The sequence below is a fragment of the Monodon monoceros genome, unplaced genomic scaffold (assembly GCF_005190385.1).
Source record: "Monodon monoceros isolate NGI ecotype Baffin Bay Population unplaced genomic scaffold, NGI_Narwhal_1 Super_Scaffold_1, whole genome shotgun sequence".
Classification (NCBI taxonomy): Eukaryota; Metazoa; Chordata; class Mammalia; order Artiodactyla; family Monodontidae; genus Monodon; species Monodon monoceros.
The window spans coordinates 77,681,782-77,704,528 of record NW_021703765.1 but is presented as its reverse complement, the minus strand read 5'-3'; the positions used below and the strand labels follow the sequence as shown (position 1 = coordinate 77,704,528).

At 43.7% G+C, this 22,747-nt stretch overlaps 2 protein-coding genes across 12 annotated transcripts in view; one reads left to right on the top strand and one right to left on the bottom strand.

Moving 5' to 3' along the window:
* Positions 1 to 10,068, bottom strand: part of BRAP (BRCA1 associated protein) — a 37,471-nt gene extending 27,403 nt beyond the window's left edge. The window contains exons 1-4 of one of the 2 annotated variants that reach the window (XM_029224950.1): positions 9,833 to 10,068; positions 7,646 to 7,807; positions 6,780 to 6,978; positions 5,426 to 5,615 (exon numbers count right to left, since the gene is read on the bottom strand). In XM_029224950.1, coding sequence (XP_029080783.1) covers positions 5,426 to 5,615; positions 6,780 to 6,978; positions 7,646 to 7,807; positions 9,833 to 9,914 — 633 coding nt within the window. In that variant the 5' untranslated portion in view covers positions 9,915 to 10,068. Of the gene's footprint in view, positions 1 to 5,425; positions 5,616 to 6,779; positions 6,979 to 7,645; positions 7,808 to 7,950; positions 9,734 to 9,832 lie in introns of those variants that run through there. The other variant, XM_029224955.1, reaches the window with a different exon arrangement.
* Positions 10,069 to 10,179: 111 nt separating this feature from the next.
* The window catches only part of ACAD10 (acyl-CoA dehydrogenase family member 10), a 49,866-nt gene continuing 37,298 nt past the window's right edge, over positions 10,180 to 22,747 (top strand). For 4 of the 10 annotated variants that reach the window (XR_003794394.1, XM_029228119.1, XM_029228111.1 and 1 more), the window contains exons 1-5: positions 10,180 to 10,279; positions 14,764 to 14,963; positions 15,583 to 15,630; positions 18,856 to 19,004; positions 20,409 to 20,603. Coding sequence is in view for 7 of the 10 variants with exons in the window: in XM_029228119.1 (XP_029083952.1) it covers positions 14,777 to 14,963; positions 15,583 to 15,630; positions 18,856 to 19,004; positions 20,409 to 20,603 (579 nt within the window). In the remaining 3 variants the exon portion in view is untranslated. Of the gene's footprint in view, positions 10,280 to 10,366; positions 10,456 to 13,727; positions 14,175 to 14,763; positions 14,964 to 15,491; positions 15,631 to 18,855; positions 19,005 to 20,408; positions 20,604 to 22,190; positions 22,377 to 22,747 lie in introns of those variants that run through there. The other 6 variants (XM_029228093.1, XM_029228082.1, XM_029228103.1 and 3 more) reach the window with 6 other exon arrangements.

The window sequence follows — 22,747 nt, the reverse complement described above, 5'->3', positions numbered from 1 at the left end:
GAGGCCAAGGCTTATCTGGGTTTCACTCTCACACAGGCATTAGCCCAAAGATAGGAAGTTGTGTGCTTTGGCCTCACCAGTGTAGACAAGCTGCCCGAAGAGAGGAAGGGTGTTCTGCGAAAGGAAATGCCGCACTATCAACCTCAAGGACGAGATTCAAGCTGTACCAGGCAAAACCAGTCCTGGCCGTCTACCCTCATAGGGTCTGAACCTTACAGCCACTTTTAAGCTTTTCAGCAGCTTTTCACTGCACTCTGATGATGTAATTCAAGTGTGGATTCTTAATTACCTATGCTTTCTTAATCTGACCAAGTAAGCTAAGCCACTAAGGAAGGATGACCAATTCTGAACACAGATTTTGCAGGCACTTTTTTGGGGGTGGGGTGGGGAGGCTTTCCTTCAGGAAACAACCTGTGTATTTGAACTTCAAAATGTTAAAAGCCAGTTCTTGGACAATAAGTCTCTTTAACGCTAAGAAGTAGCAGCCCCAAATGGCTTCTCCCATTTTTCAAGAGCAGTAGATATGTCTTGAAAGGCTTTTGGATGAGTAAGCAGCAAAGTGAGCAACTGGACTCACGCACCGAGGGAAATGAGGGCCACGGCTGGCTCTTGAGGGCCTCCGGCACCACCAGGAACTGCTGCAGATATGGCTGCTGAGAACAGCAGACCCAGCCAAAGACCTCCAGCTCTGTAGATGCTCCCTAAGTGCCCAAGCCTCCTCAGAGGAAGGGACAAGGTTGGTGATACTGGGGATGTGACAAAATCTACTCAACATGAGATAAATTATTTCTTTCTTGGGGGAATTATCCATACCAAAGAAGTATACTTTTTGAACACATTGTTATCTTCTTTAAAATCTTGGTATTGGAAATGTCGCTTCACTGGCTGGAATATTTACTGAGTACCAAGCACATGCTGGGCACTGTGCTATGCAAAGGACAAGAGCAGGGAACAAAATCCATGTGGTTCCTGCTTCAACTCAGCACTGAAATGCACAAAAGCCTGAAGCTAACTGCCAAAAAAACCCACAGAAGAAACAACTCTTGTTTAAAATGCCTGCCTGCACTGTATAGAGCCCCAAATTTATTTAGTTATTTATTTATAAATTTATTTATTTATTTTTGGCTGTGTTGGGTCTCCGTTGCCGAGCACAGGCTTTCTCTAATTGTGGCAAGCGGGGGCTGCTCTTTGTTGCGGTGCACGGGCTTCTCATTGCAGTGGCTTCTCTTGTTGTGGAGCATAGGCTCTAGGTGTGCGGGCTTCAGTAGTTGTGGTGCCGGGCTTAGTTGCTCCGCGGCATGTGGGATCTTCCCGGACCAGGGTTTGAACCCATGTCCCCTGCACTGGCAGGCAGATTCTTAACCACCGCACCAGCAGGGAAGCCCTAGAGCCCCAAATTTCAAGAAACCCAGCTTTTGGTTTTTTTCTAGTCCTTTGATTTTACTGTTCTTTTCTCACCACAAACTCAGAAAAAGAAAAACCTATTATGATCAAGGTTCCTTTACTGTCACAGTGATCACATTTTTACTTCTGAGAACACATTTTTACTTTTCAAAAGAGCTATCTCCTGGGCTGGCCCAAGCATATTAAGTGAAAATGAGTCAACATACTCCATTGAGAGGTTATCTGTTCTTTTTTGTCCCAAGGAACTACAAAACTGAATCCCCTTCTATTTCCCTGTATCCTGAATTACAAATTCCTTACCCAAAGACTAAATTTCCTAAGGGGCACAGTACAACTCTGTAGGCACATCTAACACCTCCAGCAATAAAGAAAGATGAGGCCAACAGAAATTCAAGAAATGATAAAAGACATAGAGAAGGCCTATTAGTTCTTAATAAAATTCTATGATGAGAAAAAGAAAGGAGTAAGAATATAGTTACGTGCCCAGGCCATGGAGTCAGGCTGCCTGTGTTTGAATCATAACTTGGACACTTACTAGCTATGTAGCCTTGGACAAGTGTCTCACCCATGTCTGTTTCCTCAATTTTAAAATATGAAAATAATGACACCTACCTTATGGCATAACTGAGAGGACTCGAGGAGCTAATGCATGAAAAGCACTTAGCACAGGCTTGACATCTAGTAAGTTACTCAGGACTTGGTGATATTGAGTCTATTCTCATTAGGGCCCAATATTAATTCAACAACTTCATGTCTTATACCAGGATGGTAATTTTAAGCCTTAGAAAATCCCTGATAGGATGAGCCTTAGACCCTAAGATCTAGCATTACAGATAAACAATACAACTCACGATACCAAGGTCAAGGGTTCTATCCTCACAGAGCACTCAGAAAGCTGTATCACAGTCTCAGAAAACATGTGTCAACTTAAGCAACCTGCACTTGGTCCAAAGACAGAGGTGGAGAGACAATGCAGTAGTACAAAGAAAATCCATTAACAATAGCAGAAAATTTCCACAGCACTAACTGCAGACTGTGAAGGGCAGCATGTGCTACAGGGAAGTTTGTGGGTTTATTAGACAAGTTAGTGCTGTGGGCTTAATACACTTCAGACTAAATAAAAAGTCTAATATGTTCTTAAACATTTTTCCCCAGTCTCTTTCTGTGACTTTCCCTGTGTTACTTATCACCCTTGCTTGTTCGATAGAAGCTATAAGTAAAATACTGCCGTTACACAATTTTTATGGCAAACAGTGAATATCTTCCCTTCCCCACACTTTCATCCCACTCCTGCTGGAAGAGGACTACACCCTAGGGATTAAAAGTGAGGGCTCAAATCCCAGCTCAGTCACTTATTTCTAGCTGTATAACCCTGGCAAAATCACTAATCTCTCTCCGTAGTCAGTTTCCTCACTTGTAAAACTAGGATAACAACAGTAGGGCTGCAGTGAGGATTACATCAGCTAATGCACATCAAGCACTTAGCAGAGTGAATGGTACAGAATAAGCGGTCAATAAAGGTTGCATGTTATCATCAATACCCTTATTATTAGATTCAAAAAGATTTAAAATACCACTTGCCCATTATTTGGAAAGTTCTTCAGCAACCTTGGAAGGTCTTCTGACAGTCAGCAAAAGCAGCTGTGAGGTGCTTTTCAGTTCTCAATGTCAACTTGTGAACTCTAAGCTTACAGAACCATTGAAACACGTTTTAAATGTCTCTCTCAAATGTGTGGTGCTTGTAAAGGTTAAAGATAACAACTGTGTACCCTCTTGTACACGGAATTCCACACTAAGCGTTCTTTCTCGGTGGCCTGCTGAACAGGTACAAATATAATCCAACTCATTTCTCTCTTTTTTGTGTGTGTGTCCATGTGGCATGCGGGATCTTAGTTCCCCAACCAGGGATTGAACCTGCACCCCCTGTAGTGGAAGTGCGGAGGCTTAACTACTGGACCGCCAGGGAAGCCCCGAACTCTTATTTCTCTTAATTCTGTTCCCATGGCCAATGAATGGCTGCTACTGCTGTCAACTCTGCGTTTTTGAAATGAGGAGATGACAAGTGGGCCTTGTGTCATGGGCTTCCTATTACTCACAAATCTTGGTGATTGGTCAGAGGCAATGGCAAGTGACCCTAAAGGCACACTCATTTCTTTGCCAATCTGCAAGTTGGAACTGTCTATCTGGGGCAAATTCAGGAAGACTGTTTATCAATGAGGTGAGAAAGAAGTAACTTGGACAGAGCTGCATTTCAAAACCTAATGAGGGCTTCCCTGGTGGCGCAGTGGTTGAGAGTCCACCTGCCGATGCAGGGGACACGGGTTCGTGCCCCGGTTTGGGAAGATCCCACATGCCGCGGAGCGGCTGGGCCCATGAGCCATGGCCGCTGAGCCTGCGCATCTGGAGCCTGTGCTCCGCAACGGGAGAGGCCACAACAGTGAGAGGCCCGCGTACCGCAAAAAAAAAAAACAAACAAAAAAAACCTAATGAAGTGTCAAAATGTAACAGGCTATAAAAAAATAAAATAAAGGGCTTCCCTGGTGGCACAGTGGTTGAGAGTCTGCCTGCCAATGCAGGGGACACGGGTTCGAGCCCTGGTCTGGGAAGAACCCACATGCCGCGGAGCGACTGGGCCTGTGAGCCACATTTACTGAGCCTGCGTGTCTGAAGCCTGTGCTCCGCAACAAGAGAGACCGCGATAGTGAGAGGCCCGCGCACTGCGATGAAGAGTGGCCCCCGCTTGCCACAACCAGAGAAAGCCCTCGCACAGAAACAAAGACCCAACACAGCCATAAATAAACAAATAAAGCAAACTGTCAACAAGTAAAAATAAACACTATTATAAAAAAGTAAAATAAAATAAAACCAAATTGAATGAAACCTATGGATAAGGTAGCCAGCCCTTTAATAACCTGGATAACACCTAAAGCTTACCTCATTTTTATATTCACATAGAAACATGAATACTCCTAAGAATAAAAACCAAGAGAATATCTTTCTAACATCTTTAGAACTGAGGCGCATGCAAAATGATGCTTAATGCAACAAGTGAAACGGACTGGATGGCAAAACCTTCCTAAGTCAAAAACTCTGTTATAACATGCAAATACTTTTAAAAGCTGAAAATATCACCATTCTTTCAGTGTTTGTCTCTCTATCGCAGTGATTTCCAATTAGAACTCTAAAGCATCTTTTGCAACTTCCCTGGTGGTGCAGTGGTTAAGAATCCACCTGCCAATGCAGGGGACACAGATTCAAGCCCTGGTCCAGGAAGATCCCACATGCCGAGGAGCAACTAAGCCCACGAGCCACAACTACTGAGCCTGCACTCTAGAGCCCGTGAGCCACAACTACTGAGCCCACATGCCACAACTAATGAAGCCTGCGCACCTAGAGCCCATGCTCCGCAACAAGAGAAGCCACTGCAACGAGGAGTCCGCGCACCGCAAAGGAGAGTAGCCCCAGTTTGCTGCAACTAGAGAAAGCATGTGTGCAGCTACGAAGACCTTACACCTTACGCGCCAAAAATAAATAAATAGATAAAATACATTTTAAAAAAAAAAGACCTCTAAAGCACCTTTAACGATGCAAGGAGTGTCACAAAACCCCTCCTGTCACCAAAATTTTTTTAAAATTGATTTTATTTTCTAAAATGTTCCAAAGAATATCTACTAAAAAGAGGATGATACAAGCAGGGGCACAATTTTATAAAGGCAAATAATAATACAGGATTAACTTCAGAAAGTTCGGGAACTCTTGTTCTACTGGAATGGTTACTACTGGATAAACAAACACACACAACCCTAGATTTCATACTCAATCCGGTTTATAAAAAATAGCAGGTATGAATTAGAACAGCGTGTCTGCTGATGAATTTAGAAATATTTCTAGAATTACAACAATACTCTAGAACATATCAAGACTCTGAAGTGCAAAATGCAGTAAATCACACACGGCTAGTATCAAACAGTTTCAAAAACAGTTTCTGTGGCAAAGAGACTTTTAATATCTTAACTTTTACCTGTGCACTAAACTTTATCAGCACCATATACTGATTTGGAGTAGAGTCTCTGATGATTTTCATTTGTTCAATTACTTCATTAAATGGGGCGACAAACTTCATAAGGTCATGACTGGTCATTGTAGCAGGGACTGTGAGAATACACAGCATGGCACTGCGCCTCACATCTTCTTTTAAGGAGGTCATCTTACTAATAAGACAATAATTAGACTGTCTTGAATAGATGAGGTATAGTTAGTGCAAACAACACTAAGTACACAACTTTTATGTCCAAGAAAAAAAGTGTAATGCTTTATAAATCAAGTTAAACAGCTTGTTATTTTACCTGAAAATACACACTACATGGGTAAATGCAGAATCCCTTAAACATACCTGCAGTGGAGTTTAAGGTAAGCTTTGAAATGTTCTACATTATACCCAGCACTGATATTTTTAATCTTCAGTTAAAGGCTTGTTATGGTTATAAATCTCCATCAGGCAAATCTGCAGTTTGTGTTTTGCTCTCATTAGTTTTCTAGTAAGAACTATCCTTAGATAATGTAGAAGCACAACTCAAACTGCGGTCTTCTCTCAAAGGGCCTCAAAGAGAGAAGAGCTCAAAATATAAGAAGGAAAATTCTGAACCATAAGAATGTGACTCTGAAGATTACAGAAAGTGTTGCTGGGTTGGAATAGCTGGAATAGAGGGGAAAGAAAAACCTCCCACGATGCAATTTGCTTTTGAAATGCTGCAAACTCACTTCAATAGCTGTGATCCAAAATGGCTCCCCGAGTATTCTGCTTCCCAGTGGGAACCTAGCAGACAAGTTAGGACAAGGACAGCCTTTAAAGAGATCAGCTACCAATTATCCAAGGAGCTGGTGGCCCAGCTTGTAGACTAGCAAAACCCTTCCTTTCCTTTGGCCTCCAGCAAGCCTTGTTTGGACCACAGAAAGGGGTAAAATGATGTGATGAAATTGCAACCCATTATGTGACTTCTTAGCAGCTTCTTTAGTAAAGACTTGGTGGGAACATGAGTCTACAATGATGTTACGGATCATCTAGAATTTTTCTTTTCTTTTCTTTTTTATCTTCCTTCCTTTCAATTTCCCAATCACCTGCATGCCTACCTTCTTAGGGAATATTTTCCTAGGTATTTTCTCAAGTGAATCTACACAATTCTCTCCTAAGAAGCTTTGACCCAATGTACGAGATTTAACCATATATAAAACATCTAAGAATTCTTTAACACACAGTATATGAAAGTACTATCCCTTTGAAGCTTAAAATACCCACTTCCCTTCAGGGCAAGAGATTTTTCTCTGCCCTGTGGCAAAAAAACAGACAAACTCAAAAGAGAAAAGGATTTTCTTACTTTGTCTTGTATAGATGCATAATACCGTGAACTATTTCAACGGAGGGGTTTCCACTGAAGAACGAAATCTGGTCTGGAAGCTGTTTGGATGGAGAATCAGGAGCAGTGTTTACGCCTTCTTTACTTTGATCTTTACTTCTCTGTGCAGTGGGGGATGCTTCTGAAGACTTCCTGTCTTCCATTGTAGCTTTCAGCTCATCTTTCACAAACCAAAAATTGGATTATAAACTGATAGGAAATATGCTGAAGGACTCTAATCAGATGAAAACTTTGAGTAGAAGAATAAACTTTGGAAGAGAAATTGTAATGTACTGCACTAAGAACTACATTCACAGAACAGCAGAACTGTGGCGGCAACTCAGCTAGGAAGTGCTCTTCACCCGCCCCCTGCCCCAAATGTCATTAACACCCTCAGAGACTCAACAGTGGCCTTTACATTTAGAAGTACCATAATAAGGCAGGTGTCTTCCATCGTGCACTCCTAAGTGGGATAAATATTCAGGGCTGTGAAGTTCGAAAACCAAACCTACCAGTTCTCCACTCTGGAGATGCAATACACTTCCATTCCCCTGGATGGAATGAGCTGGCAGAGCAGGGAGAGTCACAACACGTTTACCTGATTTCAACATGATCTGCCCCTGACCTATGTGGTAAGTAGCTCTCCTCACTGAGCAGAGCTGTCAACCTAGCTTGTTAGGATTGATTTAGGAGAAATATTTAGAGAAGCTGAAATGCGGCCTAATGACCTCATGTAAGGCACAAAGGCGTAAAAGATAAAAGTAGGTTTCATTGAACACTGCGTATAAAACAGGCAACTGTGGGTTTAGGTTACAAAAGATAGTCGTCTCGGGTTTTAGGAAGCATACCTGGGTTGGCCTTCATGGTCTCAATGATCATATCTGTCATTTCTCGATGGCCAAGATGCTGATGTATGATCGCTGCTTTCTCCCCTGGTGATTTCCCTTCTAAACAGGCTACAGCTGAAGCTAGTGTCTTCTTTTTGATCTCCTCATCAGACATTTCCCCGACTAAAGAACACATGAATGATTAATACCTGATAATAAAACAAGCTCCTTTCTACTCTCAATGTATCCATCCATAGGTTTTCCTTTTCTCTCTGCTGCCCTCCCCCAAGACTGTAAGATGCCTTTGCAGTGGCCATCTCACTCACCTCTGGGGCTCCTGCAGTGCCTGACAGTCAATTAATGCCCGGTGCAATAAACTCAGCAATGCAGGACTGCTCTAGTGAAAACCATGCGCTTTAAAGCAAATGAACGAGATAAAAGCTTTGAGAGTGATTATGCTCAGATGAACCAACATTTTAGTAACACTTGTAGAGTGAAACTGTGTGTTGAGCCCCAAATGAAGGCATCAAGTCCACTAATAAACAAAACTGTTAAAAACTTTTGGGGGTAGTCTTCTTAAACACCCTTATGCTATCATGCCCTGGAAATCCATGATCATTGTCTTAAATCACTAAAACACACAAAAATGGAAAAGGAATTTGGAAACTCGACTGGAATATCCTTAATATAGGCTCTATCAGAGCAGAGATCAGGCCTGTTTTGCCCGTCACTGTATCCCTTGCACTTACAGTGCCTACCACACATTGGAAGCTCTTTAAAGATCTATTGAATAAATTAATGAATCAACTGACTGACCCATGTAGAAGTGTATATGTGGTCTATGTCAATTTAGTTGACTTTCAGAACTCAGTAGCCTATTAAATCACATTCAATCTTTAATTTGCAGCTTCAAAACTCACATACTCAGGGAAGTTTCCAATGACACCATCCCTACCAGCCCCAGGCCCCTTCCCCAAACCAAACACATACTCTTGTAATAGCTTTCCAAACTCTTTTTTCTTTTCATTCACCACATTTGTCACAGCTGTAATTCTACATTTATTATTTTTTAAATTAATTAATTAATTAATTTTTGGCTGCGCTGGGTCCTTGTTGCTGCGTGCAGGCTTTCTGTAGTTGTGGCGGGGGGGGGGCTGCGGGCGTCTCATCGCGGTGGCTTCTCTTGCTGAGGCGCACAGGCTCTAGAGCGCAGGCTCAGTAGTTGTGGCGCACGGGCTTAGCTGCTCCGCGGCATGTGGGATCTTTAACGACCAGGGCTACGAACCCGTGTCCCCTGCACTGGTAGGCGGATTCTTAACCACTGCGCCACCAGGGAAGTCCCTACATTTATTTTGTAATTTTTTACTTCATCTGTCTCCATGAACTGAACTGCTGGTGCCATTAAAGCAAGGACCACATCCCTTTCCGCACACAACTAAAGCTCCAACAGAGAGTGAACATTCAAAAACTATTTCTTGAACGAATGTTGTTGTTAGGTAATTGTTGGAGGTCCAAAGAGCAGAGCCACACCTGCATTCCCCACTGAGGCGGCTGTGTGGCTGGGAATGAAGAGCTCAGACTCTCAAGTCCAGCTCTCCGAGATAGAATACCCATTTTGCCACTGACAGATGATCGTGGGCAAGTCACTTAATCCCTGGGCTTCAGCTTCCCAATTCTGTAAAAGGGTCATACACCCATCTAACTAATAGAGTTATATGAAGATAATTAGAAACAGTGCACACGAAGTGTTTAGCACAGTGCTCGGACACCAGAAGTGTACACGTTTTAATTACAAGTATAACTCTTGCTACAGGGCGCTTAAATAAATAGTCTTTCAAAGAGGAACGCTTCAATTAAACCAGGGGCCGTCAGCGAGCTGGGGATTCCGTCTTTGCCTTCGCAAAACGTAGAGGAAACCAACTCGCACAACTCGGCCCCAACCCAGGGCGGAGAGGGCGACGCGCCAAATATAAACAGAGTCCCGATGAGGAGGCACCAGGAAGGAGGGACCGGGAAAGGCTTCCCAGAGGTGACATCTGGGAAGACCTCTTAAGGATGGAGGAAATGAGAGGGATTCCAACCACCTCTCGGCTTCCTCTTGAGGCGAAAGCCCTCGTCGCGGCCCTTCCTCGGACCCGGACTCTTGGAGGACGAGCCCCCGGGGCCCAGGCGCGGGCTACGGGGGAGGCGGCAAGGCCGCGGACTCACCAGCGGCGCTGAAGCCGAAGCCGGCGGGGACCGGCGAGTGTTCTGCGAGCTCCAGGCGGATGACAACCAGTGACACACTCATAGGGCAGACGCTGGTCGGCGCGAGCCCCGGCGGGCTCAGGCAAGGCTGGGAGACGAGCCTTGAGGCCGAGCGGCCTGGGGCGGGCAGCGCCGCCGCCGCGCCTCAGCTCCGCCGCAACCGCCTCAACAGCAGCAAGTCCCTCGGAGCCACAACACCCTTCGCTTCCGCCTCCCGGCCGCCGTCCCTGACCCGTGAGGTTACGCATGCTCGAATCAGCGCGCCCTCTGATTGGGTGCGGAGGCAGGCACGTGACTGGCGTGTCTGCGGGGAGGTGCTCCTGCGCCCTGAGAGACGGAATCTCAAAGAGTTCGTGGAGGTGGCACGTCACTGGGATACCGGAAGCTGGGCCCCCAGTAGGGGAATCGGTGGGTGTGCGACCAGACCCGAGTTAGCCTATCTGAGAGACCTCGACCTCATCCCAGCTCATCTGACGGCGAGGGGTCTTTGGCTCCGCGAGGTCTCCGAATTGTCCGCGGGACCCGCGCCCTGCAGAGAGCTCTAGCCTCTTTTTGTCCTGTTTGATCTCTCGCTCTAGCTGTAGGTAGGGTTGCTTTGTGTCAGCCACACTTTACAGACAGGTGCGCTGAGGCTCAGAGAGGTGAATACGCTTCTCTGAGGACCCATCGGGAGTCGGGATACGATTGCAGGGTTTCTGATTCTGTTAAGGTAGGGCGGTGGACTGGTTAAGCGCCCAGAGCTGGAGATAACATCTGGGGGTGAATGAGATGAACACGCAGTTCCTGTTATTATTGAGTAGACCCTGTTCACCTGTTTTGTGACCTTGAGTTAGATTTTGCGTAAAATTGGGATAATATCCCTATACAGCTGTGATGATGAAATGAGTAGAGCATGTGGCTCTATTTACATCAGTTTTTCTGAGAGACAGCATTCTTTCCAGTACCTCAGACTGCCTTTAGCATGTAGACATGGAGAGCCACAGTCAATACATATATGGCACATATGTGACAGAACGCTGTTCTAGGTATATGCTACCATTACATGTAAGGTGTGTTACAGCACGTCGTGGACGTGTAGGTGTGTGGACTGTATATGCATATAATGTGACCAAATGATATTTATAGCTTGTGACTGCACCCTATGAATTAGTTTCAGTATACACTGTTTATATCAGTGTTTCTCAACCTCTGCACTATTAACATTATTGGACTTGATAACTCTTTGGGGTGTGTGTATGTCCTATGCATTATAGGATATTTAGCAGTATCCCAGCCCTGACCCACTAGATACCAGTAGCATGTCCCAAGTGGTGACTACCAAAAATGTCTCCAGACATTACCAAACGTCCCGTTGGAGCCAAAATTGCCCCCACTGACCGTCTGATTTTTGTGAAACTGCATATGCCATTTGCACCTGCTATATGCATATAATATATGAGACCTCATGAAGTTTTTAAAAATTATTATTATTTAAAAATTTTTTTGGCCACGCCACTTGGCATGTGGGATCATAGTTCCCCAACCAGGGATCAAACCCGTGCCCCCTGCAGTGGAAGTGTGGAGTCTTAACCACTGGACCTCCAGGGAAGTCCCTTATGTGAACTTTTTAATAGTATATTACAGTAGTAGATAACATTTAATGGTGTGCCAGGTACTAGCTTGAGTGCTTTACATACTTTATCTTATGTAATCGTAACAGCAACTTCATGAGACAGGTAGTATAATTGTTCCCATTTTAACGGAAGAGGAACCTGAGGCTCAGAGAGAGCCACTTGCTCAGGATCTCACGCTTAGCAAGTGGCAGAGCTAGACTTTGAACCCAGGCAATCTGATTGCAGAGCCAACACTCAATCTCTACTAAACTATCTCTTTAATATGTGGAAACATACACTACGTGTGCATATTTATGAAAGCATAATTTAGATAGCAAATCTGCATCGTCATACTGATCTCATTCTGAGAGACAGAGAGAAGACATATTCTTTACGGTAGAGGAGGAAAATGCCAGTTGCAGAGAACTAGAATTATTCTCTAGAGATGGGAAAATTGGGCTTGTTACACTTCTTTGTGGCTGCCAATCACTATGCCTGCCCCCTATGTTCCCCTATTTTCTTTTTTTTTTAATCTTTAAATTTTATTTATTTATTTTTGGCTGCATTGGGTCTTCGTTGCTGCGCGCGGGCTTTCTCTAGTTGCGGCGAGCGGGGGCTACTCTTCTTTGTGGGGCACGGGCTTCTCATTGCAGTGGCTTCTCTTCTTGTGGAGCACGGGCTCTAGGCACGTGGGCTTCAGTAGTTGTGGTACGTGGGCTCAGTAGTTGTGGCTCTCGGGCTCTAGAGTGCAGGCTAAGTAGTTGTGGCACACAGGCTAGTTGCTCTGCGCCGTGTGGGATCTTCCCGGACCAGGGCTGAACCCGTGTCCCCTGCATTGGCAGGCGGATTCTTAACCACTGTGCCACCAAGCAAGGTTATCCCCTATTTTCTGAATCATCCAGTTTATTCATCCTTCCAACTCATGTTTCTACTGAGCATGTGTTATGTGTCTAGACACCATGCTAGGTCCTAGGGGATGGATATACAAAGATGAAGTAAGATAGGCCTTTCCTTAAGGAGCTGATAAGTAGAGGAGCATATAGAGTTGAAAACAGGAACTGTGTGATGGGGTAAGTGCCCTAGTGAAGGTATGGAGAAGAAACAATGAGAGTGAAAAAAAAAAAAGTAGTTTCAGAATCTTCCAGGAAAAAGAAAGACTAGCCTCTCTAGAGGAGGTAAAGCTGAGGCTGTGATGTAAAAAAGAGTGTAAATTTACCAGCAGATAAACAGGTGAAGACATTCCAGTCAGTGGGCATGTACCACGGAGGTACCAGGAGGTATGAGAAATCACAGCGCTAACCTGCGCCAAAGAGAGCATTGGGAAGTGGCTAGAACAGAACTATCATCTCTAGTTGGAAGGAAGAAGCAAAGTGGTCGTGGGAGCGTTGCCCACTTATCCATTAGCAGAATTATGAGGAGGACAGTGTCCTCAATGAGGATGAAAGTCAGCCCTTTAGGTCCAGAGACAGATTTCATCTCTGTTAAGCCCTCACAGAGAATGTGTTGACACTTTCAGGAGCCTATAAATAGATTTCTCCTTCCTCCACTAACTTTGGCCATGGCGTAGGTAAAACCCAAAATGCAAATCAGTCTTTACATTTTTCATTTCAGCATTCATGCCCCAATCCAGCAAATTTCCAATTACATAAGAAGCACATTATATTATCTTGAACATTTGCTTCTTAAAAATCCTTTCTTTAGGTGGCTGTCTGGCCAGATACAGTTATTTGATACCTTAATAAAGAATGGCGTCACGAATACTTCTAAAAAAAAAAGAAAAAGAATCCTTTCTTTAGGGACTTCCCTGGTGGTCCAGTGGTTAAGACTCGGCGCTCCCAATACAGGGGGCCGCGTTGGATCCCTGGTCAGGGAACTAGATCCCGCATGCCGGCGCTAAAATTTCTGCATGTCGCAACGAAGATCCCACATGCAGCCCAGCCAAATAAATAAATAAATATTTTTTAAAAATGAATCCTTTCTTTAGAATCTTACAGAGTTTATTTAGTCCTTATGGTGGCACTGAAGTGACTCCCATGAACAGGCAGGCTGTCTTACCAACCTGTTGTGCTCTAACTTGCTTCTTAGTAAGCTTTTTAACCATAGACATCGCATGAGAAGCTTTAAGATTTTCAAGTGGAACTGACTGCAAATAGAATTTGGTTGAATTATTTGGTTTTTTCCCCAGGTTTTAATTTCAGACTTACAGAAAAGTTGAAGAATAGCACAGTGATCTCTCATATACCCTTCACCGTGTACCCTTCACCAAGATTGATTATTAACATTTTGCCACATTTGATTTATGTCTATACATGTTTATATATCTATATACACGTGTACCTGTTATGTGTATTTTGTTTTTTTTCCCGAACTTTTTGAAAGTAAGTTTAGAAAAGAGGCAATGGAGAACAATCAGGAGGACATCGCCCTGCTCTGTAGGAGGGGTGATGGTGTGGTGGCATCGCGAGCGCTAGGAGGAGGTGGGTACAGGGCATCCTGCTCATTGGTCTCTTCTGGTAGCCAGAAGAGGTTTCATGAAGGAAGTGACAGGTAAACTACAGCCTAAAGGACAATTTGCAATTAGCCACGTAACAGATGGAAGGGAGCATTCAGGCCAAGGAAACACCATACCCGAAGGCCTGGAAGCAGGAGGAGAGCATCACGTGTTTGAGGAAGCTGCCGTGGACCTGAGTGTCCCGATCACCCAGGTTAAGGTGAAATACGAGGGAGAGCTGCGGCTGAAAGGGGAGAGGCAGAACTCAGAGGGCCTTTTCAGGCAGGTTAAGGAACTGAGAGTTTACCTTGAGGACAGTGGGGGGCCACTGGAGGTTTTAAATGGGGTTAGGATATGATCAAATTTGCAATCTTGAATGATAACTGGTTGAAGTGTGAAGAAAGAATGAGGTTTGAGAAGAGGCAGGGGGACCAGTTAAGGGGCCGTTGCAAAGGTCCGTGGTTGAGATCACGCAGTGAGAGTGGAGAGAGGTAGATGGAGAGCTTCGGGAGGAAGGATGGGCCGTGCACAGCACCCGGAGCAGAGGTGTCTGGCTGGAGGACTGAGTGAAGTCGGGGTGAATCCAGTTTTCCAGCTTGGGCGGCTGGGAGAACGGTGGAGCCCTTTCCTGAGCCAAGGAACTTACGCAAGGAGTGGTCAGGGAGGGCGGAGATCCTGCGTTCCTCTCTGGTGGTGTCTGAAGTGCTGGTTGGAGGTCAGAGGAGGTGTGCAGGTGCCACCCGGAGCACCAGGGTGGAGGTCTGCTTGGAGGCAGTGACGGCAAACTATGTCCTGTGCCTTCTCCGCAGCCTCGGCCCCAACATGTGCCTAAGGCGGCTTTTGCAGTCTGCGCAGCTTCAGTGGGCTTGGAGGGCGGTCTTCGGGAAACATGGCCAGGGCAGGCACCAGGGAGCCTGGCGATGGACACATTCTGGAGGCGGCACCTACAGAGCAGTGATTTTTGACATGGGCGGAGTTCTCATTCCTTCTCCAGGGAGAGTGGCTGCAGGTGAGCTCTTCATTCTACTTCACCTTTGGAGACTGTGGTGGGTAGGGGTGGGGGAAAGGAGGGTGGTGAGGGGAGATGGCAGTGTGTCCCAGTGGGAGCTATACTTGCTCTTCATCAAATTCCAAGCAACAGTTAGTGGCTGAGTATCTTGGGCAAATTATTTAACTGCTCTGAGTCTTAGTTTCCTCATCATTAAATTACGGCTGATGATAGTACCTACCTCTTTGGGGTTGGAGGAGGGTTAAGTGAGGTTATTCATGGAGGGCACTTGATTAGCAGGGTGAGTGCTTGGCTCATCTGAAGTTCTCAATAAACGATGAGCTGCTATTGTTGTTAATGTTATTGGTGGAATTTAACTACCTTTCCCTGAGAACTACTTCTGAATCCTGACATCCTCTCTGCCCGCCCCCCCACCCCCACCCCGTCCCCGCTTTGATCATAGCCTTTCCTTTTCCACCAACCTCCCTTCTAAACCTGCTTTTGCTACTACAAGATCAAACCTCTAGGCTCTGATCCTTCCTTTTTCAGCCCCTCCTGGTATTACCTTTTTACCCACTCAGTTCAACTGACTTAAGTGTGATTTGTTTGGCGTGAAGTGTTAGAAAACCTAACAAAACAGTGACTGCACCAAGACTGAAGTTAATTTCTTCTGCACATGAAAGTCCAGGTATGTGTCTGGGCCAGTGTGTTGCTCTGTGATGGCAGCGCCCTGGGCTCTTTTCATTGTGTTGCTGTGCTGAGAGTGCACTTCATTTCCACTTTCACCGTGTGGGTCAGGCTTGGCTGCCTCACTTTCTGCCGTCACATCCCATTCCCAATCAGCAGGAAGGAAAAAGGACCAAACAGCTGTCCCTGTTCTTTTGACTTACTGTGGTTGCTGACTGGGCAGTTTTCTATGCTAAATCAACCCAACTTCAGGTCTTCTGTGCCCCTGGTTGCAAAATTACCCAGCTCTGCTAACTGGTTAGGTGAGCTATTTTTTTTTTTTTTTTTTTTTAGCTCCAGCTGCAGTTGAGCCCTCAGCCTCTCTATTCCTCCACTCATATTCCTCTTGCATTCACTACAGGGCTGTTCCAAACTCCGCCCGGAGCCATCATACTTCCCCAGACCAAACCTTCATACTTGGCAGACAGCCAAGTCTCCTTTTACAGAGAACATAAAGATTGCTTGGCAGGAATTTTCTCAGCTTTCTCCAGAACATCTTGAGAACCTATTCACTCCTTCCCACTGCCACTGCCTCTACACAAATTAGATTCCTCAATTCCGCCGCCTGCACTGGCACGTCAGCCTCCTAACTCCTAACTCTGCCTCTGGCCTTCTGGGTTCTGCACACAGTGCCTGGAGCTGCCCTTCTGAAACACACATCTTATCCCTTCCCTCTCTTGCTTCAAATCCTTGAGTGCCTGCATTTTTTCACTTAGATTAAAACCGGAAGCTTCACCTGGTTCCAGGGCCTCTCACAACCAGCTCTCATGTCCTCTTGTCACACCATTTCCTATGTATGCCCACATTTCAGCTACCTTGGACTACCTGATGCTCTTTAAACTTGTCAGATGTATTTACACTCCTGTGCCTTTGCAAGTTCTGTTCTCTCTGATCAGAGCTACCCTTCCCTGCCTCCTCTGCCTTTTCAAATCCTGCTCATACTTTTAAATGGTATGTTATTCAGCAGTGCCTGGAATCTTTGGAGCACTTAGTAAGTCTTGTGGTTGTTGTTATTATTGACTTGTGTTTTTATTTTATATTTATAATGTTTTTGCCATGCCAAAATTTTCACTTTTGATGTCATCAAAATCATCTGTGTTTTTCTTTATGGCTTGCATGTTATGAGACTAGGCTAAGGAAGTCATTTCTTTCTTCGCGTTCATAAAGACGTTGCATATTGTTTTCTAACTTTTAGAGGGTTTTTTTTTTCTGATTTGGGTATTTAGTCTCTTGGGAATTCATTTTTGTAATGGTGAGAAACAGGGATTTAATTAAATTTTTTCTATACAGAAACTCAGTTATGCCAACCTCATTATTAAATAGTTGGTGCTGAAAGGATATTTTTAAAAATACAAAGATATGCTGTATAGCACAGGGAACTCTCCTTCACTTTGCTGTATAGTAAAAACTGGGAACTCTTCCTTCACTTTGCTGTATAGTAGAAACTAACACAACATTGTAAAACAACTTACCCCAATAAAAAATAAATAACTAAATAAAAGTGCACCTAAAAAAATAGACAAATTTCTTACTGTCACCTCCACCCCTCTCTGGCCAGTCCTAGGCTTCATTGGTTATCATTGTGAAAAGTTTGTTTATCCTTCCAAAAATTGCCTATATATACATGAGTGTGTGTGTGTGTGTGTGTGTGTAAACTGTGTCTACATAGATTGGGTCATACTGTACACACTGTTATGTACCTTTCCTTTTTTCTGACCCAGTAGAATATCTTGCCAAATTTTCCACATCAGTAGGCATAGGTCTAGTTAAGGGATTAGCAAACTATTTCTGTCAAGGGCACTAGATGGGCTTCACGAGCCATACAGTCTCTGTATGACTTTACTATTGGAGCCAGCAACAGCCATAGACAATAGTAAACAAGTAGGTGTGGTTGTGCTCCAATAAAACTTTATTTACAAAAACAGATGGGAGACAGATTTGGCCCCCAGGCCATAATTTGCCAACCCTTGGCCTAGTTTATACATTTAACATCTATGAGGTATTCCATCATATGGATGTACCATGGCTGATTTAACAAGCCCTTTAGTAACATGCATGTAAGTTTCTAGTTTTTATTGTGAGCAGTTCTGCACAACAGCTGTGTACATAATCTTTGCTTACTTTTATAAATATATCTGTGGGAGAAATTCCTGGAAGCAGAATTACTACATCAAATGTAAATGTGTATTTAAAATGTTGCACTCCATAGAGGTTGTATTTGTTTACACCCCCATCAACAGCATATGAGAGTGCCCCTTTCCTTGCATGCTTGCCAGCTCTAAGATCCTAGAAAATGCTCTAACTTTAGTTCTAAAATTAAAGATGTATTATTATTATTATTTGGATTCAGTTTTAAAAGTCCTGTTATTCTCAAAAGACATACTGAATTGGTCACATTGGTGATTTCTGAAGAATGGGATTGCTTTGTCATTTAACTTTCTTTTTTATACCTTTCTACATTGTCTGAAATATTTTCAATGCACAGGTACTGCATTAAACAAAAGATATGTGCTAATGTATATTATTGATATATCTTAGATATAATTATGAATGCTGTATATATTTTTGCACCATAGCAGGTATATTATACAAAGAGAAAACACCCTTGTACAAGAAAAAGTAACCCCTGTCCCAGTGTTCCCAGTATACACAATAATAATCCATCCACTGCCTTAGCTCTTTATGGACAGAATTTTGTTCTTTATTTCTCAAAGACAGCGCCCCCACAGGTGAATGTTTCAGTGTGCCAGCTACACTGCTCTGAAGGATTACTACGGTTTACAAAATGAAGGCCTTGTCTTGGAGTGCTGTCAGAATCTGCTTTATTCCCTAATGCACTTCCTTACCATGTGCCAGGACTGTGTGAGTGACCTAATACATATGAACCAGCCAATGAGAGACCAGGGAAGAAAATTCGTACTGCAGTGTCCAGAGTCATCTCAAGGTGGTGGTACGGACCTGACGCTTGGCACCAGTGTCCCCTCAGTTACACAGATTATTATTGCTGTTCCTTTGGAGGTCCAAGCTGAGATTTTCCATTTCCTGAATTTGTCTGAGTTCCCAATGGAACCCACTTGGCACCACAGTGATGCCACAGGAACTTGTATGGTACTTCCCCTGCTCCCCAAACCCCAGCTGTTTGTCCATATATTACTGTTTCACTTACCATATGTTTTACTTCCGGTAGAATGGGAGGTACAGAATCATATCCCTTCCGGAACTATATTGAAGGCCTTGATCTCAGGTGGCGAAAATGGGCCCTGGATGAAATTTATGAGAGCAGAGATAACAACAGAGGATTTCCTACAAGAATTTGGGAGACTTTGCTCTGAAATTGTGAGTGATAAACATACTTGAATTTCCATATTCTTTTTGCCTAGAATAGTGGATGCAACACTTATCCATTAAGTTGGTTAAACTAAAAATAAAGAAGGGAAAACCTAATAACCTGTTATAAGATTTTAAGCTATTTCTTCCATCCCCAGGTACTCAATTTTAACTACACGAATGAAAAAGTAAAAATATTACGTACTAAGCCTCTCCATCAGTTACTGCTCATCTGAAGCTGGAGTTGTGTAATGGCTTTGATCAGAAAGCTTGTTTAATGCAGTAATAACATTGAGCCTTTCTCTGGAAAGGCTCTGCATTCTAAGCTCTTTATTTGTATTAACTCATGTACCTTCACAATAACCCTGCTAACATATAATTTAAGATATAATAAAGTTCTGTGGATAGATGGTGGTTTTGGTTACATAACAGTCAATGTACTTAATGTCACCCAAAGTGGTTAAAATAGTAAATTTGATGTTATGTGTTTTTACCTCAATTTTAAATAAATGAATAAATATTTAAATATATGTATAGAAAACATTCTGCTAAGTGACAGAAAGAAGCCAACCCAAAAGACCACATATTGTATGATTCCACTTATTTGAAATGTCTAGAACAGGGAAATCTACAGAAACAGAAAATAGAGTTGTTATTTTCTAGGACTGGGAGTATTGGGGTGTCGGGGGGGAATGGGTAACGACTGCTAATGGGTATGGGATTTCTTTTCAGGGTGACGAAAATGTTCTAAAACGGATTGTGTTGATAGTTGCACAGCTTTGTGAATATATTAAAAAGCGTTGAATTTTACAGTTTAAATGGGTCAATTGGGTGGTATGTGAATTGTATTTCAATAAAGCTGTTGTAAAATGTGCGTGTGTATCAGAATAGCAGACTTGGCCTTGCAGATTTTGAAACATGATAAAATAAGAGTTTTCAAAACCCACAGAGGTTGAATTTAAAAACACAAAAATTGATCAGAAACTGACACTCAGTTCGTAATGGTGAAGTTGAGGCAATGCAGAATCACCAAATGTCTCTGGATCATCAAAAATTAAGTTACATCTGCTTAATACGCTTATAGAGTTTAATGCACCTCTTAGGGTCTTCTGAATCTTTTTAAAATTTACAATGAGTGAGTGAAATAAAGAACTCATTTAACTGGAATATTGATATAAATAGCTCCATTCCCTAACCACTGTAACTCTAATTCTAAGCCACTTTTTACAACCTTATATACAAAGTTCTGCACAAGGGCTGAGGGAGGGAATTCCTTTTGGCAGCAAGCCAAAGGCCCGGGGTCCTACGCCAGGTAGTGGTAGGAAGCCAGGAATATGTGTTTTTCTGTGTCGGTGACAAGCTGTTCTTACTCTTAATGATGGCTGGTTCTCCTCTCCCCTCCCCCATTCTTAGTCAAAGACCTCCGTGCCCCTGGACTCCTTTTTCTCTCTGCTGACCAGTGAGCGAGTGGCAAAGCCGTTCCCAGTGATGACTGAGGCCATAACTCAGATTCGGGCTAAAGGCCTTCAGACTGCAGTCTTGAGCAATAATTTTTATCTTCCCAATGGGAAAAGCTTTCTGCCCCTGGACCGGAAACAGTTTGATGTGGTAAGTGATCCGGAATAATCCGAATTAAGTCTGTGTCCTTGCTTCAGGATGCAGCATTAGTGCTGCCTCTCAGTAGGTCTGGAGTAAATGGGTTTTTTATTCACACACTTGACTCAGTTAGGACTAAATATAACAGGTGGGAAACAAGACTTGTAAAATATCACTGAGCTCTCAGCAAGGTCAGTCATTTATGGGCTTTGATAACTGATTGAAACCTCAGCTTTCAAGACTCCCTTTCATTCTGGAGTTGAACCTTAGTCATCAGATAACACATGCACTTTCGTCAGCCCTCATCTCTTAACAGGCCCTTTGACCTTTTCTCTTCAAAGACCAACCCCATTGCCCTCTATTTCTATGGCATTAATCCTTAGACCAGTGCTGTGCAAACAAACCCACTGCAGTAAGGGAAATGTCCAGTATGGTTGCTGCTAGTCACATACGGCTGTTAAACACTTGAAATGTGGCTAGTGGCCCTGAGGAATTCTATTTCATTTCAACTTAAATGTAAATAATCACATATGGCTAGTGGCTACCATATGGGACAGCACATGAAGGGCTAGACTATGAAAGTACCTGAGAAGATTCTGAGTCAGGAGATGGTCTTCTGTGCCAGGAGGTTACTTCTGTGAAAGACTCCCCATTTCCCTAAGAGAAAGTACATCGTTATCCTGGGACAGATAGGAATTACTGAATTATTGACTTGCCTAAACTTCATTCGGTTGGAAAACACGTCCTCATTAAGCAGTGACTGTGTGCCGGGCACTGGCTAGGCATGAGGGGATACTGTGTTCAGTGTGACGGACACAAGCCCTGCCCTCTGGAACATGCATTTGCCATATTTCAGGTTGTCAGTCGCTACATGTGGCTAGTGGCTACTGTGTCGGACAGGACAGTATAGCATTTCCATCATTGTAGAAAGTCCTATTGGATAGTGCTATTTTAGAATGTAAAATCTAGTTGGATTGACAGGCAGAAAATTCAGAGCACAAATATGGGAAATTAACGACCCAACCTAATGCTCTTTTCACCTCCCACCTCCTCATTCCTCCTGTACAAAGCCAGTCAGAGATAGAGTTCTTTTCCCTCTGCACAGCTGCCTGGCTCCTTGCCCACTTTAATTGTTGGTTTCCCCGCTTGTCCACAGCACAGCCCTCCTCCAAGCATCCTCCCCTTCTGGTGCTCAGGGACCTCAGCCGGATTTGAATCCTGTTTTGCAGCTTGCTATAAGCAGTAGCTTTGATTCTCTGAACCTCGGTTTCCTCACCTGTAGTTCAGGAGTAGGAATTTTCTTTGTTTAGGGTAGCTGTGTGGATCCCAGAGTATAATGCATGCAAAGCACTTTACAGAGTGCCTGGCAGATAGGTAAGTATGCAATACGTTGTAATTATTTTCAGAAATTCCTTCCCTCCAGTGTGGCTATGGGGATATATCTTCATCTGGACAAAATCAGTTGGCCAGGCTCGTATTGGGCCCTTCAACTATGTAGGGACTTGTGAGCTTCTTTAAAACAATGGACTTGTTTATTCAGCCTTCACAGGCTCTCTGGCGTGTGCTCTTCAGATCCATTTTCATATTCTGTGTCTGCAGGAGACCTGGAGTTTTGAAAATCTGTTTCCTCAAGAGCAAGGGTTTACATTTTTGTTCTCTAAAGCTATAAGGAAAAAAATTATTTTGGTAGAAGTAAAGCTAATGGAACCATTCCTGTGATCCCCATCATCCCTGGAGGCTGTTCCTGAACTTTTCAATGTCACAGAAATCTGTTTCTTCTGACGTGTATGTGGCTTTTAAATTTTGTTCATCTACTTTGTTTTTTGTTTTTTTTTTGTTTTTTTTTAGTATGGATGTTTTATATCTGAAATTTTGCTTGTGTCCAGGTGTAAGCAATGGGTAATGTCTTTTTTTGTGTTTTTTTTGGCTGTGTTGGGTCTTAATTGTGGCACACGGGCTTCTCTCTAGTTGTGGCATGTGGACTCCAGAGAGCACGGGCTCAGTAGCTGCCACACGCGGGCTCTCTAGTTGTGGCGCACAGGCTTAGTTGCCCCGTGGCATGTGGGATCTTAGTTCCCCGACCAGGAATCAAACCCATGTCCCCTGCATTGAGAGGCGGATTCTTAACCACTGGACCACCAGGGAAGTCCCCATCT